This window comes from Geotrypetes seraphini, chromosome 2, assembly GCF_902459505.1.
Source record: "Geotrypetes seraphini chromosome 2, aGeoSer1.1, whole genome shotgun sequence".
Lineage (NCBI taxonomy): Eukaryota > Metazoa > Chordata > Amphibia > Gymnophiona > Dermophiidae > Geotrypetes > Geotrypetes seraphini.
In genome coordinates, this window is record NC_047085.1 from 431,948,860 (window position 1) to 431,964,466 (window position 15,607).

Here is a 15,607-nt window from a genome sequence, read left to right on the forward strand (position 1 = left end):
ATGACCCGGCAGCAGCATTATAACCTTTTCCGATCTGTTTGTGATACCCTTCTTAATCATTTCTAGCATCCTATTCACTCTTTTCGCCGCTTCCGTGCATTGCACAGATGGCTTCAGTGACCTGTTAACCATCACTCCCAAGTCTCTAATCTAATTTAATCTTCTATTTATGTATCGCACATACCTATTCAGGCTCTAGGTGACATTCAGAGAGGGGTTGAAAGGGGATCAGGAGAAGGGATTAAAAGGGGCCTTGAAAAGGGGGGGAAGGGTAAGAGGGGGGTCAAGAAATCATAGTTGTCTAGGAGCTTATCTAGCGAAAGAGGTGGAAAGATTCATTTCTGAAAAATCAAGTAGGTTCAGCTGTCTCTTTCCTGGGTGGTCTCTCCAAGTAACGCCCCGGACATCCTGTATTCGTGTATAAGATTTTTGTTACCGACATGCATCACCTTACATTTATCCAATCGGCAGGCTATATTCCAAGCCACGCCCACACCATCATAGGTATACACGTGTGTGTAGTGAAATTTAACACAAAAGTGCCTCAAGTGAATTTTAATTAAATTAAATTAATATATATCCAATAAGCTCCAACCTAATTTCTCAAAAACGGAATCAAAAATCAGTATCAGAAAGTGGTACTTACCTCAAAATATGCCCAAGGTCGGTTTTGGCGACAGGTGGAAGTGTCCCGAGGAAGGGACATTTTCCTGAAACTAGGCTTAGTGGAGCCTGAAGAAATCTACTACAGTTGGGACTTACCTGAGCGTCTCTTCAAGAAAAGATTATACATTGAAAAACCTCTGTGATGAACTAAGGGGGCATATTTTGAGCTAAGTACCACATTTTGATACTGGTTTTTTATTTTGTTTTTGAGAAATTAGGTTGGAGCTTATTGGATATATATTTAATTTAGTTAAAATTCACTTGAGGTACTTAAGCGGAGTCAACTGTTTATTGATAAGCAGGGCTCTTGGTCTCCTGTGATGCTCTGGTAAAACCAACAAAATTCTGCTGTTTTCCAGAATTGCCTGGGCTTCAAAGAATTGAAAAAATCCAGGAACTGAGTCAAGGATGGGCACACATTTGTTGCCATCGATCTTCCTTCTCTTCCTTGTTATTTCAGATATGCAGAGGTGAACAGTAGCCATGCTTTAGGTCACACTGTCCTCCTCTGCTAGTGAAGCTTATACTTTAGAATTGCTGTGTCTCATATAATTCAAAATGGCATATGAGGACATGACCCTGGATCTCGCCACTTTGTTTCTTGCTGTCCTTAATTCATGGCATAGGTGGTTTGGAACTTAGATATTTGATGAAGCTAAAGATGGGAGAAGCTGGGGCAGAGCTAGGGTGATGTGGGGTGAGGCTGGAATGGGGCGTGGTGGGACAATTTAAACTCCTTGAGATGGGGAGGGTGATACCTTTAACAGCAGTAAATTAATAATGTGTCTATGAAACACTGATGCATCTTCCCTTTACTGTGCAAGATATCAGGGGCTGCTAAAAAGATCTCAGCCCAACCAAGAAGGGAATAATGTGGAGCCATGAAACTTAAATTATTCCACACATTCACCCCTAAGTTCAACACACTTGGCACATTGTGTCTGAAGTTTCTCTAACCCTTCCAAAAAATACTCTGATCACTGAAATACTGCTCCGCTGCTGCAATCACCTCTGAATCACTCAAAAATTGTCACCCTTTTTAAAAACTCTTTTTAAGGTTTGGAAACAGAAAATAATCAGATGTGGCAAGATCTGGTGAGTATTTATTTAGTTATTTAATTTGTTTTCTATTCTGTTCTTCCAAATGAGCTCATAATGGGTTATAGGTGTATGGATGCACTGAAACTCCAACTGCATCAATATATTCATTATTTTGCCAGCCTTGTGAGCAGGTGCATCGTCTCCTTTCCGCAGCTTCCCTTCCTTTTTTTCTTTCGATGCCTCCTTTAATCGACAAAGCAAGTTACAGTAGTATTCTGCATTAACTGTTTGGCCCCTTTGAAGATAGTCAGACTGTCATTACAACACCTTCCCAAAACACTGTGGCCATGACCTTTTCTGCTGACTTTTGGGTCTTGAATTTCCTTAGCCTTGGAGAACTTGAGTGCCACCATTGAATGGCATGGTTTTGTCTCAGGATCATAGTGGTATAACCATGTTTCATCAGCAGTAACATAGTTCTAAAATGTTGGTACCAGATTAGTGAAGATGCTGCAAAATCAGTTTGGAAGTGTCCACTTGACGTTGTTTCTTGTCAGCATTCAAATATTTGGGCACCCACTGGGCTTCTGCATACCCAGCTGCACGTAAATTATACACCCATCATGTTCCCTGGATATCTGTAGTGTCTCAGCAATTATTTTAGCCAATATTCGCCGATCTACCAAAATCAGATCATGGACATGGACAACAATTTCAGGAGTTGACATTGTTTGAGGTCTCCCAGACATTGCTGCATCTTCAATCTTGAAATCTCCACCTTGAAAGTTTGCACACCACTTCTCTGTGGAGTATGATTGGCATTTGTCACTCTGTTTACATCATACATTCATGGATTTCCTTTGGAGTTTTCTTCTGCAGGAATAGGAACTTCATGATGGCTCGGAGTTCCACACTTGAAAATTCCACACTTTTCTTTGACAAGGTTCAATCAGTGATCTGAAACAATGTCAAAACATAGCATTACGATTCTGCAAATTGGCACTTTACAAAATATAACAACACTCTTTTCAGCTACAGTGGCAAAATAACACTCAGAATTTAGGAAGTTGGTTGGGCTGAGAATTTTTCAGCACCCCCTCGTATAAAGACAACATATATAATATTCCAATCATTACATTACAAATTAAAAATGGAAGATAAGGTGATATTTTATCCTCTGAAAAATAGCCAAAAATGTATTGCATTAGTCCAATGAAATAGTATCACCTTATTTTTTCTTTAATTGTAATTTATTAACCTTTAAACTGGACTAAATACTACAACACTATTTCACCCTATATTAAAATTAATATTCTTTTCTCTACTTTTGTTGTCTGGCCATTTAATATTTCTAATTGTGTTGGTCCCATTCTGTGGTTACTGTTTTCCTGTGTTATCTTGGTTCTCTTTTCAGGATCTCCGTTGGTTATTCTTTTCTCTCCATTTCTACTATAACCTTCTCTGTCATTGATCTTTTTCTTTCAGCTTGTTTCTATTTTTCTGTCTTTTTATCCATTCTGATTTCATTTATTCTTACTATCCAGTTTTCAATATCCCCTTTTTTTTTTTTTAAACTGTATTTCCCTACAGCTTTTAATATCTTACCCTCACCCAGGCCCTCACATTCCCTTGCCCTATAGCATTTTCCTCTCTGTCTCTCCATTTCTCTTTCCCCTACCCTGCAGTATCTTCCTCTCTGTACCTTTCCCCCTTTCTTGCAGGATCCCTCCCTCTGTCCACCTGCTGTACAGCATCTACTCTCTTCTGCCCCATCAAGCATTACCCTGCTTCTTTCGGTCTCTCTCTTCTCCCCACCCACTATTACCCTGCCTCACTGTGTCTCATCTCTCCCATTTAGTGTTATCCTGCCTCTCTCTTTGTCCAGCGTTATAATAATAATAAATAATAACTTTATTTTATATACCACCATACCCAGGGAATTCTAGGCGGTTCACATCAGTTAATCCCACCTCTCTCTCTTCTCCTCCTCTGACCAGCATTATTCCACCTCTTTTCTCCTCCTCTGTCCAGCATTATCCCGCCTCTCTTTTCTCCTCCATCCAGTGTTATTCCGCCTCTCGTCTCCTCCTCCGTCAAGCGTTATTCTGCCTCTCTCTGTCTCTTCTCCGTCCAGCATTATCCCCTCTATCTCTTCTTCGTCCAGTGTTATCCCACATCTATCACTAGCTCTTCTCCTCCATCCAGCGTTATCCTGCCTCTGTCTCTAGCTCTTCTCCTCTGTCCAACATTATCCTGCCTCTATCTCTTCTCCTCCTCTGTCCAGAGATATCCCGCCTCTCTCTCTCTTCTCCTCCATCCAGCGTTACCCTGCTCTCTTTTCTCCTTCCCAGTTCCCCTGTACTATGGTAGTCAACAGCATCCTTTCCTGCTCTGTTTGCCACAAAAAATTGTGGGACAACTTTACCCATGCCCAGAGCTCATCTGCTGAAAGTACCTTTCACTCGGTGTCTGTACTGGAGGCCTGCTGTGTCTTGGCCCACTTCATAACAGTAAATTTATATCAGAATGGGCAGCCAATCCTGCCATAGATGAGCTCTTGACCAAGATGCAGATGTCCCGCTGCTGTAGCTGTGCACACAGTAGAAAAGGATGCTGTTGGCCGCCACAGCCAAAAGTAAAGATAGCCACACTCAACATTCGAGGCTGTGAAGGCTTAGCCTATCCATGCCTCTACTATGGGGAACCTGTGAGCAGTGCACACTACATATCTCACTGTTTTTCAGCCTCAGCGTTGGGATTTTTGAATGGTGCCGATTATCCCCTGCTGATGACTCCTTTACCCCTTGGAATTTGTATACCATGTTTTGGGAACCAGTGACATAGGTGATTCTTTGCTAAATGTTTTGTGATACTTGTAATGCTAGTTCAGAGAAACTATCCTTAGAGATAGATTTGTAGGCTGCAGTAATGTTGTTCTTCAAATAGGAATTACAGTGTCAGCATTGTGGTAGACATTGCTTAGCTTTTTTAGTTAGTCGTTTTTTAAATTTTAATCTTTTCTGTTCTTTAGGTATACCCAGGACAGCCTGCTAGCGGTACATATGTTACTACAGGGAATGCACAGATGAGTCACATCCAGAATTACTCCGTTCCTCCAGAACAACTTCCTCCTGTCAGCCAAGGAACAGTCCCACCATCTGCAAATTCAGTACTGGCCACACAGCCAGCACAAACCTCATATAATAAGTAATATAAATACTTCTATATATTAAGCTCTGTCCATGGTATTAAGAATAATTTTTCAGCAAGTCACTTTTCACATAGTATTAGCTTGATATTCAAAAACACTTATGTAGGCAGTGCCAACCGTTTATGTGCTTCTGAAAAAAAAAAGTCTGGCATTTGAATGGATTATTTTGGATATTTAATCACAAAACTATTGCCCTGTAAAGAGCGATACAACTTGTGACTTGAATTGGCCACTCTTGGAAAGAGGATACTGGGCTAGATTGACCATTGGTCTGACCCAGTATGACTATTCTTATGTTTGTAACTTAGTGGCAATATTTAGCTACTAAATTTGTACATTGTGGGGGCAGTTTTCTAAGTAGGCACCTCCTTTTAGATAGTCTAATGATATGTGGTGACAGCCTATTTTATAACGACATCTTGGTTCACCCACAATTATACTAGCCATAAATCTGGTGTAAGTGGGAGACCTGCCCACATGTATGCCCCCTTGCACTTACAGGTGTCTGTATAGAATAGCTGTTAGGGTGTTTATATGCATAAATGCTAATTTCCTTGGTACTTAACGTGCACAGTTGGGGGGGGCACATAACTACAGGAACCTAGTTAAGAATTTCTCTTCATGAAGAAAATTCTTTTATTTTATTTATTTTGTAAATTTCCAAAAGAAAAAACACAGGTATACACCTGATTTATAAGACAATTGCATCAATAAAAACTTTAACAGGAAAATAATTATATAGGCAATTAAGTATCAATGCTTGTTTGAGTCCAAAATAAGAGAGCAAGATGTTACAAATGAAAAGAGCATAGGAGATAATCTTTAAAAAAAGGAAATATTAGAAGGCAAAGGGAGGTATAGCTCAGTGTTTCACAACTTCCCCTAAGCCTAACCGATACCAACCGAGTACCCCCGCCCAAGCTCCACCCCTGACCCCCACCCCCATAATAATAGTACTATTTGTAACACAATTTCTTCCTTTTTCATATACACACGATATAATCTTATTAATACATAATGGTAACCACAAAATTTGAAAAACAAAGCATACTGTACACAGAGAAAATGTTATATTCAGCAAATGACTTTAAAATATGTAATCGGTGAGAACTATAGAAAAATAGACAAATATAGAACAAAATATAGACAGCAGATATAAATTCATAAAACTGACACATTTTGATCACTAAATTGAAAATAAAATTATTTTTCCTACCTTTGTTGTCTGGTGATTTCATGAGTCTCTGGTTGTATTTCCCCATTCCCTCCCCCAACCAATATCTCTCTCTGTCCCTCCATGAGTACAACTTTTCTTCCTCTCTCCTCCACCCCTATTGGCAATATGTCTCCCTCTCTCACACTGTCCATCTGTCTTGAGAGATCCAGGTATCTCTCCCACCTCCTCTACTGCCACATCCAACATTTCTCCCTCCATCACTATGTCCAACATTCCTCCCCCTTGCATCTTCTTCAATCTGTCCCTCTGTTCCCTCTCCACTACCATATCCAACATTTCTCTTCTCATCCTTCTCTCCCCATGTATCTCTACCTATCTCCTCATTCTTAAAAACAACAATTCATCAGTCATAGATATTAATGACCTTATTTCAGCGGCACAAACATTTTTCAGAGCTTTCTAGAAATTTCATAGCACTCCTGATCATAAGAACATAAGAAATGCCTGCACCGGATCAGACCTGGGGTCCATCCAGTCCGGTGATCCGCACACGTGGAGGCTCAGCCAGGTGTACCCTGGCGAATACACTAGTCACTCGTATCCCTCAATGTCTCCTGCAAGAAGATGTGCGTCCAATTTTCCCTTAAATCCTAGAATGGTGGTTTCCTCCACCAGCTCTTTCGGGAGAAAGTTCCAGGCGTTCACCACTCGCTGTGTGAAACAGAACTTTCTGACGTTTGTCCTGGCCGTGTCCCCTCTCAGCTTCAGGCCATGACCTCTGGTCCGAGTCTGGGTTACATTTGCCAATGTGAATAACGCTGTTTCTTGTTCTCCATCCTTTCCCCCTGCTGGTGAGTGAGCTTGCTCCATTTTGTCGATCCCTTTTAGCAATTTAAAAGTCTCTATCAGATCCCCTCTCAGTCTTCTCTTTTCAAGGGTGAATAATCCCAATTTTCTGAGGCGATCTTTGTAGCTCAGGTTCTCCATACCTTTTACTAGCTTTGTCGCTCGTCTCTGCACCCTCTCCAGCAGTGTTATATCCTTCTTCATATGTGATGGCTTTCCTGCTTCCACAATTATGTGGCATGCCTCATTCCATTTTCAATGTGTTTTGCTGTCTTACCTTTCAGAGCTATTTTTCTTCTTCACAATTTTATTTTTGTGGGGGTGGGGAGAGGTTTGTATGTTTTTTTAGATATTTTTTCTCCCCATTAAATTGTTATTAAAGTTTGAATTAACCAGTAGAATATATAATTCCAATACATGAAACACATTTCTGAAGCTTCCAAGTTAACACAGCTGCCAAACATGGCATTAAGTTCAGACTCCCCAACATATCGAGCCCCAGCCTCCTCCTTCCTTCCCAATCCACCCCCTCCCCCTCCACCATTAAACTCCCCAGCTAATGAATGTCAGTCCTACAGGATGCTCCGTTATTTCTTCAGGAAACTCTACTTACCACAGTTAGACCCTCCCCCCCCCCCCCCCAATACCTTCTTTTCTGCTATAACCCCATTCAGGCCTTCATCTTAAGCTTGTCAATGATAATAGCTACGGTCCATTGTTGTTTCTCAAAACATCTCTTGTGTTTTGCTGCCCCAATTTCCAAAATGAATAACTTCTGTAATCTAGCTTTCCAAGCTTCCAATGTAGGTAACAACTTACTTTTCCAGTGCTCAGCGATTAGACACTCTGCTGCCACCAGGCCCGTCCTTAGCAGCCAACTTTGCCATTTAAATTTTATTTTATTATAAAGGACTAAAAGGCAGCATTGTAGTGTGGTAGGCACTGGTGTTTGCAATAGTGTTGAAAGTCAAGTTGTCACTGCACTCCAAAACGAGTGAAGTTTCAAACAGTCCTATCAAATATGTAAGAACATCCCCTCCTCAATCCCACATCTCTAGCAAACATTCAAAACAGTAGGGAACATGTAGATAACACTTTGTAAGCATTTTCATGTACCAGTACACAGGTATACACTCGCTGAATCATCATTATTTTACTCCATTCTTCCTCAGAAAAATTACGTCCCTCAACTCCCTAAAAGAATAGTGTTCCCCCGTGAATTTGTGGTTCGCAGACTCACTAATTCGCAGTATTCTCCAACCGCCTCTTCCTGTACTAAAGTCGGGCTACACCATTCAGGAGCAAAGCAGCTCCTGATTGGTGTAGCCTTACTTTAGTAACAGGAAGAGGCGGTCAGAGCATACTGCAAGTGATTTTCTTCACTCGCTGGGGCTCCAGTTGCCCTCTCCTGCCTTTTGACAGGTGAAAAACTGTATTCACGTTTTTTTTAAATTCACAGGAGTTCCTGGAACGGAACCCCCACGAATATCGTGGGAGTACTGCAATCTGATTTCCCTGTATTAAATCCTGAAACATTTTAATTCCTAGTTCACATCTTACAAATGTTATCTTGCTCACCCCACTTCGAATCTTAGCTTCCCTCTAATAGATGCTAAAGTAGATATCCGTCCATCTGCTGCCCTTTCTTCCAAACAGTGTGCCAGTGCTTTACTAGATGCCTTATGAAAGGATTGATAATTCCTCTTTATCTTTCAATGAAGTGGAAGCCTGTAACCAATATTTCAATGCTAAAGGGCCAGTAAAAAACTGTTCTATCTGAATTCCTAACATCAGATGGACAGGAGCAGCTTGATAGTACCAAATCAGGTTAGGAACCACTCTCCTTCCCTCATCCCCCACACTTCACAAAAGTCTCAGGGCCAACCTCTGAGAACTCCCCCGCCAAATAAACCAGAGGAATTCACCATGTAAGAGTTGTGATACTTTCCTAGGAACCTTTATAGGCAAAGTTTGGAACAAAAACAATAAGCATGGCAAGACATTAATTTTTAAAGCTGCTATCCGCCCCTACCAGAAAAGCCAAAGCCCATTCTATTTTTGAAGATATAGACATACGGGAGTAATTAAACTCATACGATGATTCATTTCCCCAGTAAGTTGGATACCCAAATATCATATACCCTATTTAAATGTAAAAGAGTGAGACAATCTCTGTTTTTCCTTCTCAGTAAGAGTAACTCCCAAAAGCTTGGACTTATCCATGTTAACCTTAAATCCTGTCAGAACCCCTTGAATCACTAAAAAAACAAACCCAATAACACCGACATGGACATATCTGGGTCTCGCATATATAACAAAATATCATCTGCAAAAAGTGCTATCTTATTCTCCATAACCCCCAATCGAATTCCCAGACTATCTGGATGTTCTCTAATATATGTTGCCAAAGGCTCTATATAAATAGCAAAAAGTAGGGGTGAAAGGGGACACCCTTATCTAGTTCACCGCTCAATTGGGAAAAAAATCTGCATAGGATTCATTAACCTTCAGGCAAGCTCTGAACAAGGCATAGAAGGCTTTCACCCAGGAACAAAACCTCCCCCCAGTCCCATCTGATCCATAATTGCCCATAAGAACTCCCAGCTCACACTGTCAAATGTCTTTTCAGTATCAGTGACAAACAACACAATCTTATCTCGGGCTTGCTGAGAGCTCCAAAGTAAATGAAGTGTCCTATGGATATTGTTCCCCATTTGCCTCCTTTTTATAAATCCAGATTGGTCACCTTGAATAAATCCCGGCAACACCTTTCCCAACCGCAAAGCTAAGACTTTGGCTATAATCTTTGCATCTACATTTAGTAGTGAGATGGGTCTATAGGCCTCACACTTTAAGGCAGGGGTCCCCAAAGTTCCTCTTTCAGGGCCGAATCCAGTCGGGTTTTCAGGACTTCCCCAATGAATATGCATTGAAAGCAGTGCATGCACATAGATCTCATGCATATTCATTGGGGAAATCCTGAAAACCCGACTGGATTCGGCCCTCAAGGAGGGACTTAGGGACCCCTGCTCTAAGGGGTCCTTTCCTGGCTTCAGAAGTATTGAAATTCTTGCTCACCCCTTGGACACCAGAAAGGATCCATCCTTCCTCACTCCATTCGCCACTCTTACCAATGAAAGGTCCAACTCAACCTCGAACTCCTTATAAAATTTCCCCATGTACCCATCTAATCCCAGGGACTTCCCCTTCTTCAACACTTTAATAACTCCCTTATCCTCCCTCAATGATATTGGGTCATTTAGTTACCTCTTGCATCAACCTAGGAAGTTGCAGTGTATGTAAAAAGTTTTCAATATTTAATCTGGAGCCCACTATACCCTTTTGATAAAGCTGCTCAATAATAATGTACAAATTATTGTTGTATTTCTCGGTCTGTGTAGGATTTATTTCCTTTAGCATCCCTAATTCTTTGTATAGTGGTCTAGATCTGTTGAGCTCTAAGAAATCTAGCTAATATTGCACTGGACTTATTCCCATATTCAAATAAGTATTTTAATTTAGACTTCATGTAATCTATTTCCTCTAATTGGAATGCATAAAATTCAGAGCATACCTGCTGAAGTTGTCTTCTAATCTGTGGATCTAAAATTTCTTTGTGCTGAAGTTCAAGAGCTAACAGTTTTTCACATAACAGTAATAAATGTACTTTATCTCTTTTCTTACAAGCTCCCAATTTAACTAGGATTTCCTGTACCACCACTTTTAGAGCATCTCCAAAAATTCTATCACTAACCTCCCCGGTGTCATTAGAAGCCATAAAGGATGCAATTGTGGACCTAATCTCTCCAACTATACAAGAGTCCCCCAACAATGATTTATTCAATTTCCATTATTTCCTACCCTTTGTCCCTTCCTCTTGTGTAGGTAATCCACATAGGAGCATAATCTGAATATGCTCTATTTCTGCCCGTCCAATTATTTCCCACATATTTCAATGAACCTACACTCATCTATCCTTGTATAAGTTTGACTAGCATGAGAAAAATATGTATAGTTTTTCTGGAGTCCTTATATTAACCTCCATCAGTCCACTACAGATTTTTCATAAAATTCAGCAACGCCTTATATGCCATTTAGCATTTACCCAAGTTACTTAATCCATTCACATTCCAAGAGTCAATGGTTAGGACTTTCTCAACCCCCCCACCCCCGGTGCCTGGCTTAGCTCTTCTCACCATCCTTCTAATACCCTGCCATCTCCACCCTCCCACATACCCTGAAATACATGCTGACCCTCCCAAACCATGATCAGCCAGCCCTAAGGGAAATGTTGTCTTCCCCAGAAGGCTTAGTGTTCTCAATATTCCCTGCCTTCTACCCCTCCCCATAATCCCATTCAATCACACTGTCATCCATCCACTTGAACATTCATCCTTTCAGCTCTCCAAGAACCCCTTTATCCCAGGATAAGCAGGCAGTATATTCTCACCTGTGGGGGTGATATCATCTACGAAGTGTGTTACGGACAGTGCTAAAGTGTATTGTCACTTTAAAAAAAAATTAAGTCTTGACTGCCCAGACTGCACATGTGCGGTGCCTTTCCATCCAGTGTTGGATCATCAGTTCTTAGTATTCCACAGAGCTAAGAAGTTGTATTTTTTGGAAGATAGTGCCAAAAACTTCTACTTTTTTCTGCCTTACCTCCAGTTCATCGCTGGACCACCAGGGATTGTTAAAGGTATGCAGGGGAGGCGGGTAGGGAAGGGTACTTGAATATTAACACACCCAACTGTTCAAAGTTGTTAAAATGCATGTAGATTTTGAAAAATTGCAGGCAGACCATAGGAAATTGGAAGACTGGTCATTCAAATGGCAGATGAAATTGAATACAAAGTGATGCACATTGGGAAGAATAACACAAATCATAGTTACCAGATGCTAGGGTCCATCTTGGGGGATAGCACAGAAAAAAAAGATCTGGTATCATTGTATACAATATGATGAAACTTTCCACCCAATGTGTGGCAGCGGCCAAAAAAGTAAACAAGATGCTAGGAATTATTTAAAAAAGGGATGGTTAACAAGACTAAGAATGTTATAATGCCTTTGTATCACTTCATGGTGCGACCTCAGCTTGAGTATTAAGGTCGCCTTATATCAAGAAAGGTATAGCAGAACTAGAAAAGGTTCAAAGAATAGCAACCAAGATGATAAAGGAGATTGAACTCCTCTCGTGTGCAGAAAGACTAAAAAGGTTAGGGCTCTTCAGCTTGGAAAAGAGATAGCTGAGGTGAGATATGATTGAAGTCTACAAAATCCTGAGTGGTGTAGAATGGGTTCAGGTGGATTGATTTTTTTTTTACTCCGTCAGAAATTACAAAGACTAGGGGACTGTTGATGAAGTTACAGAGTAATACTTTTAAATCAGTAGGAGCAAATATTTTTTCACTCGGAGAATAGTTAAGCTCTGGAGCGCTTTGTCAGAGGTTGTGGTAAGAGCTAACATAGCTGGTGTTAAGAAAGGTTTGGATAATTTCATGGAGGAAAAGTCCATAGTCTGTTATTGAGACAGACATGGGAGAAGCCACTACTTGCCTGGATCGGTAACATGGAATGTTAATACTTTTTGGTTTTTTGCCAGGTACCTAGTGACTTGGATTGGCCACTGTGAAGAAGGTCTACTGGGCTAGATAGACTATTTGTCTGACCCAGTAAGGCTAGTCTTATGTTCTTATCTGCAAAAACTGTACACAAATGAATTTCAGCCTGTTGTTCAGTCACATCCTAACTGCATGGGTGTGCTAGATATATGGGTCTCAGTTATGAGCTATAATTTTGTCTGAAAACCTTCTGAAGCGCTTCAAAAAATGCCACTTGTCAAGGTGCAAGATCACATTATGAAAAAAGTGAACCTGAAATCAGTGGTATTAAGAATATATTTTCTAATTAGGATGAAACTGATGTTTGTGAAAAAAGATTATTTTTTTAATAGATTTGTACTTATTTGTTAGTAACTGCCTTATTTTTGGTGTTGGCTTATATTGAAAGAAAGTCTTATAATCGTGTCTATGTGGTGTGCTTGTGATAAGTTTTAGTTTCATTTTTTACAAGAAGGTAATATAATTCTCATTTTCCTTTCTAGCAGTACAGTGGTCATTTCTGTTCCAGGAAGCACATATACCAACCAGAATGCAGTGTACAGTCCTCCACCCAGCGCTGACACCGCTGACATAGCTGCCTATCAGAATGCTGTCACGAATGTATCCCAGGTGCCAAACTATAATGTAGCCTCTTCAAGCCTACCACAGGCAACAGGCAGTCAACAACAAGAAGTATATTCCCAGAAGGCACTACTATAAAAACTAAGACTTCAGATTCTTAAATCATCTCTGACCTCTGCAAAGTACACTTAACAGTGTACAAGTTTCCTTTGTTAATGTTAATGCTTTGTTTTTCCTCTGCCTAATAGGAAATTTATTTCTGTGAACAAGTTTGATTGAAAAGGTAGAACTGTATGCAGTTTGCACTGATATTTTCATGGTTTTCTCCTTTAAAAAAAACACTACCTTATTATAATGAATGTGGAGCATATGATTTCTGTCAAAACACCTAAAGATTGGTACAAGTTTATTTGTGTTAGTAAGAATTGACTAGTTTTTGAAAACTTAAAATGTGCAAATGTTTACTGCCAATACATCATGTACATATATTGATATTTGATTTCCTTAATGGACACTTTGAAAGCCATCATAATTATGTGAATATATTTAACACACTGTTTAATTTATGTTGTCATTTTATTTCAGCTGTAGAGGCATTGCCAGATTTTATAGTGGTTTAGTTTTATTAAAGCTGCAATTTTTCTTAGTAATGAGAAGGATGTGCAAGCACAATTGTAATAACAAGGACCGTGCTATTTCCATATGAGAGTTCATTATTTACTGAAATTATTTACTCCCTCTTTCCACCCTTCTCAGATTGACTGCCTTGCTGACCAAATCCTTTAGCTTCACTCTTCTCTCCACCCCCCAGTGCTCATATTAAAGAATCTCTGTAATGGACTTAAACCTATTGGTTCCATTGGAAAGGAGATTTAAACCTGAGACTCTTGGGCTGAATCACTATAGCTGATTTATGTTACCAGCCCTGCTAACTTACTTTAATTATGAATGGAAGATCAGTGTGTCATTGGTTTCCTGTAGTACATGAGTATTTCTAATAGCCATTACTGATCCATGTGAAAGTAGCCAACTAAGGGCCCCTTTTACAAAGCCGTGGTAGCATTGCTGCCACGGTAAATGCACCAAAGCTTATTCAATTCCTGTGGGCTTTGGTGTTTACCATGGCAGCATTACTATTGTTGCTTTGTAAAAGGAGCCCTAGATTTTAAACAACCAGATGAAGTCACAAAATTACTTGACTATTTCATTACATTAAGGATTATGTTTCAAATAGCTTAAAATAAATTTCTTGGCATTTTGGGGACCCCCAAAAGAGCAAATGGTAATCTTTAGTTCTAGATATTTACTTTATGAAAATATTAGTTTACCTTTCAGTGTAAATTTTGAGTAACTAGGTTACTGAGCTCAAGTTTGTGTATTGGTGTGGATGACACCAAAGACCAAGAGGAATGGACTTGGACAGGAATTAAAGGAATCCTTAAGCAGCTGGAAAGAAACATGAATTACCTGACATTATGAAAGTTCTTTTGTCGTCATTTTTGTTTGTTCTTATTAAAGTTGTAACTAGAAAACATCAGAGAAAATGAAAGTAAGGTGCCAGAAAAGCATTGACCTTTTATGACAGTTTCTTTGATTTATTCGTGTATTCATAGTAAACTACTTTAATTTTTTAGAAATTTTAATAATGACTTGTGTACATATTTATATATGCCATGTAGTTATATAGAAATACTTGGTTTAGTTCATATGCTGTCAATGGCAGAAAAAAAAGCATTACGCTCTGTTTTTGGTATCTGAACAATTCATAATTTAACATGAATATGGATATAATTGGTGTTTAAAATTTCTGTACATAACAGTTTGAGCCGCTCCAGATTTTACTGAATAAAACAGGTAAGACATGTTTGTTTTACATTTGTAGGTAAGAAACTTGTGTTTCTTATAAACTTCAAGACAGTCTAGAACTGCTCAAACTGGTAATCTAAAAGAATCTTAAAATATCACTTTCCCATAGGTCTGTACATTTCACTGTTAAATTATTGAGATTTTGCAGTTTGTTTGATAACTTGATTTGCAAGCCAATAAGTCTATATTGGGGATAGTACAATATTAAGTAACTGATATTGTCTTAGGTTTTGCATGCCACTATGTACAGATCAAGAAATAATAATATCCACATTTTTTTTTCTTTTAGTCTTATTTCTCTAAATTACAATAAAATAACATTATATGAGTTGGTTAATGTAAATACTGTATATCGAGCTATTTTATTTTGCTCAAAAAAATAGAAGATTGTCAGAGGGTATAAATTAATGTGTATACAATGATTATCCAGCCCCATAACTAATCATAGTAGAATTGGCCAGAAATAAAAGAGCATCTCCCTTAGTCACAGGTCTTGAAGTCTACCTTCCCTTCTCTGAATGGTCGCAGAAACATGGTTAATAAGTTAGTGACATCCTCCAAATAATACCACTACACAATTGTCCTTGCAATACAAGATTGTTCGAAGATGGCATATAT

The 15,607-nt window shown here is 39.4% G+C and overlaps 1 protein-coding gene across 5 annotated transcripts in view; it reads left to right on the forward strand.

The window, feature by feature from the left end:
• The window catches only part of STAM (signal transducing adaptor molecule), a 149,562-nt gene extending 134,230 nt beyond the window's left edge, over positions 1-15,332 (forward strand). For 3 of the 5 annotated variants that reach the window (XM_033931286.1, XM_033931283.1, XM_033931285.1), the window contains 2 exons: positions 4,739-4,914; positions 13,045-15,332. In XM_033931286.1, the coding sequence (XP_033787177.1) occupies positions 4,739-4,914; positions 13,045-13,261 (393 nt within the window). In that variant the 3' untranslated portion in view covers positions 13,262-15,332. The remainder of the gene's footprint in view (positions 1-4,738; positions 4,915-13,044) is intronic. The other 2 variants (XM_033931287.1, XM_033931284.1) reach the window with 1 other exon arrangement.
• The last annotated feature ends 275 nt before the right edge of the window (positions 15,333-15,607 follow it).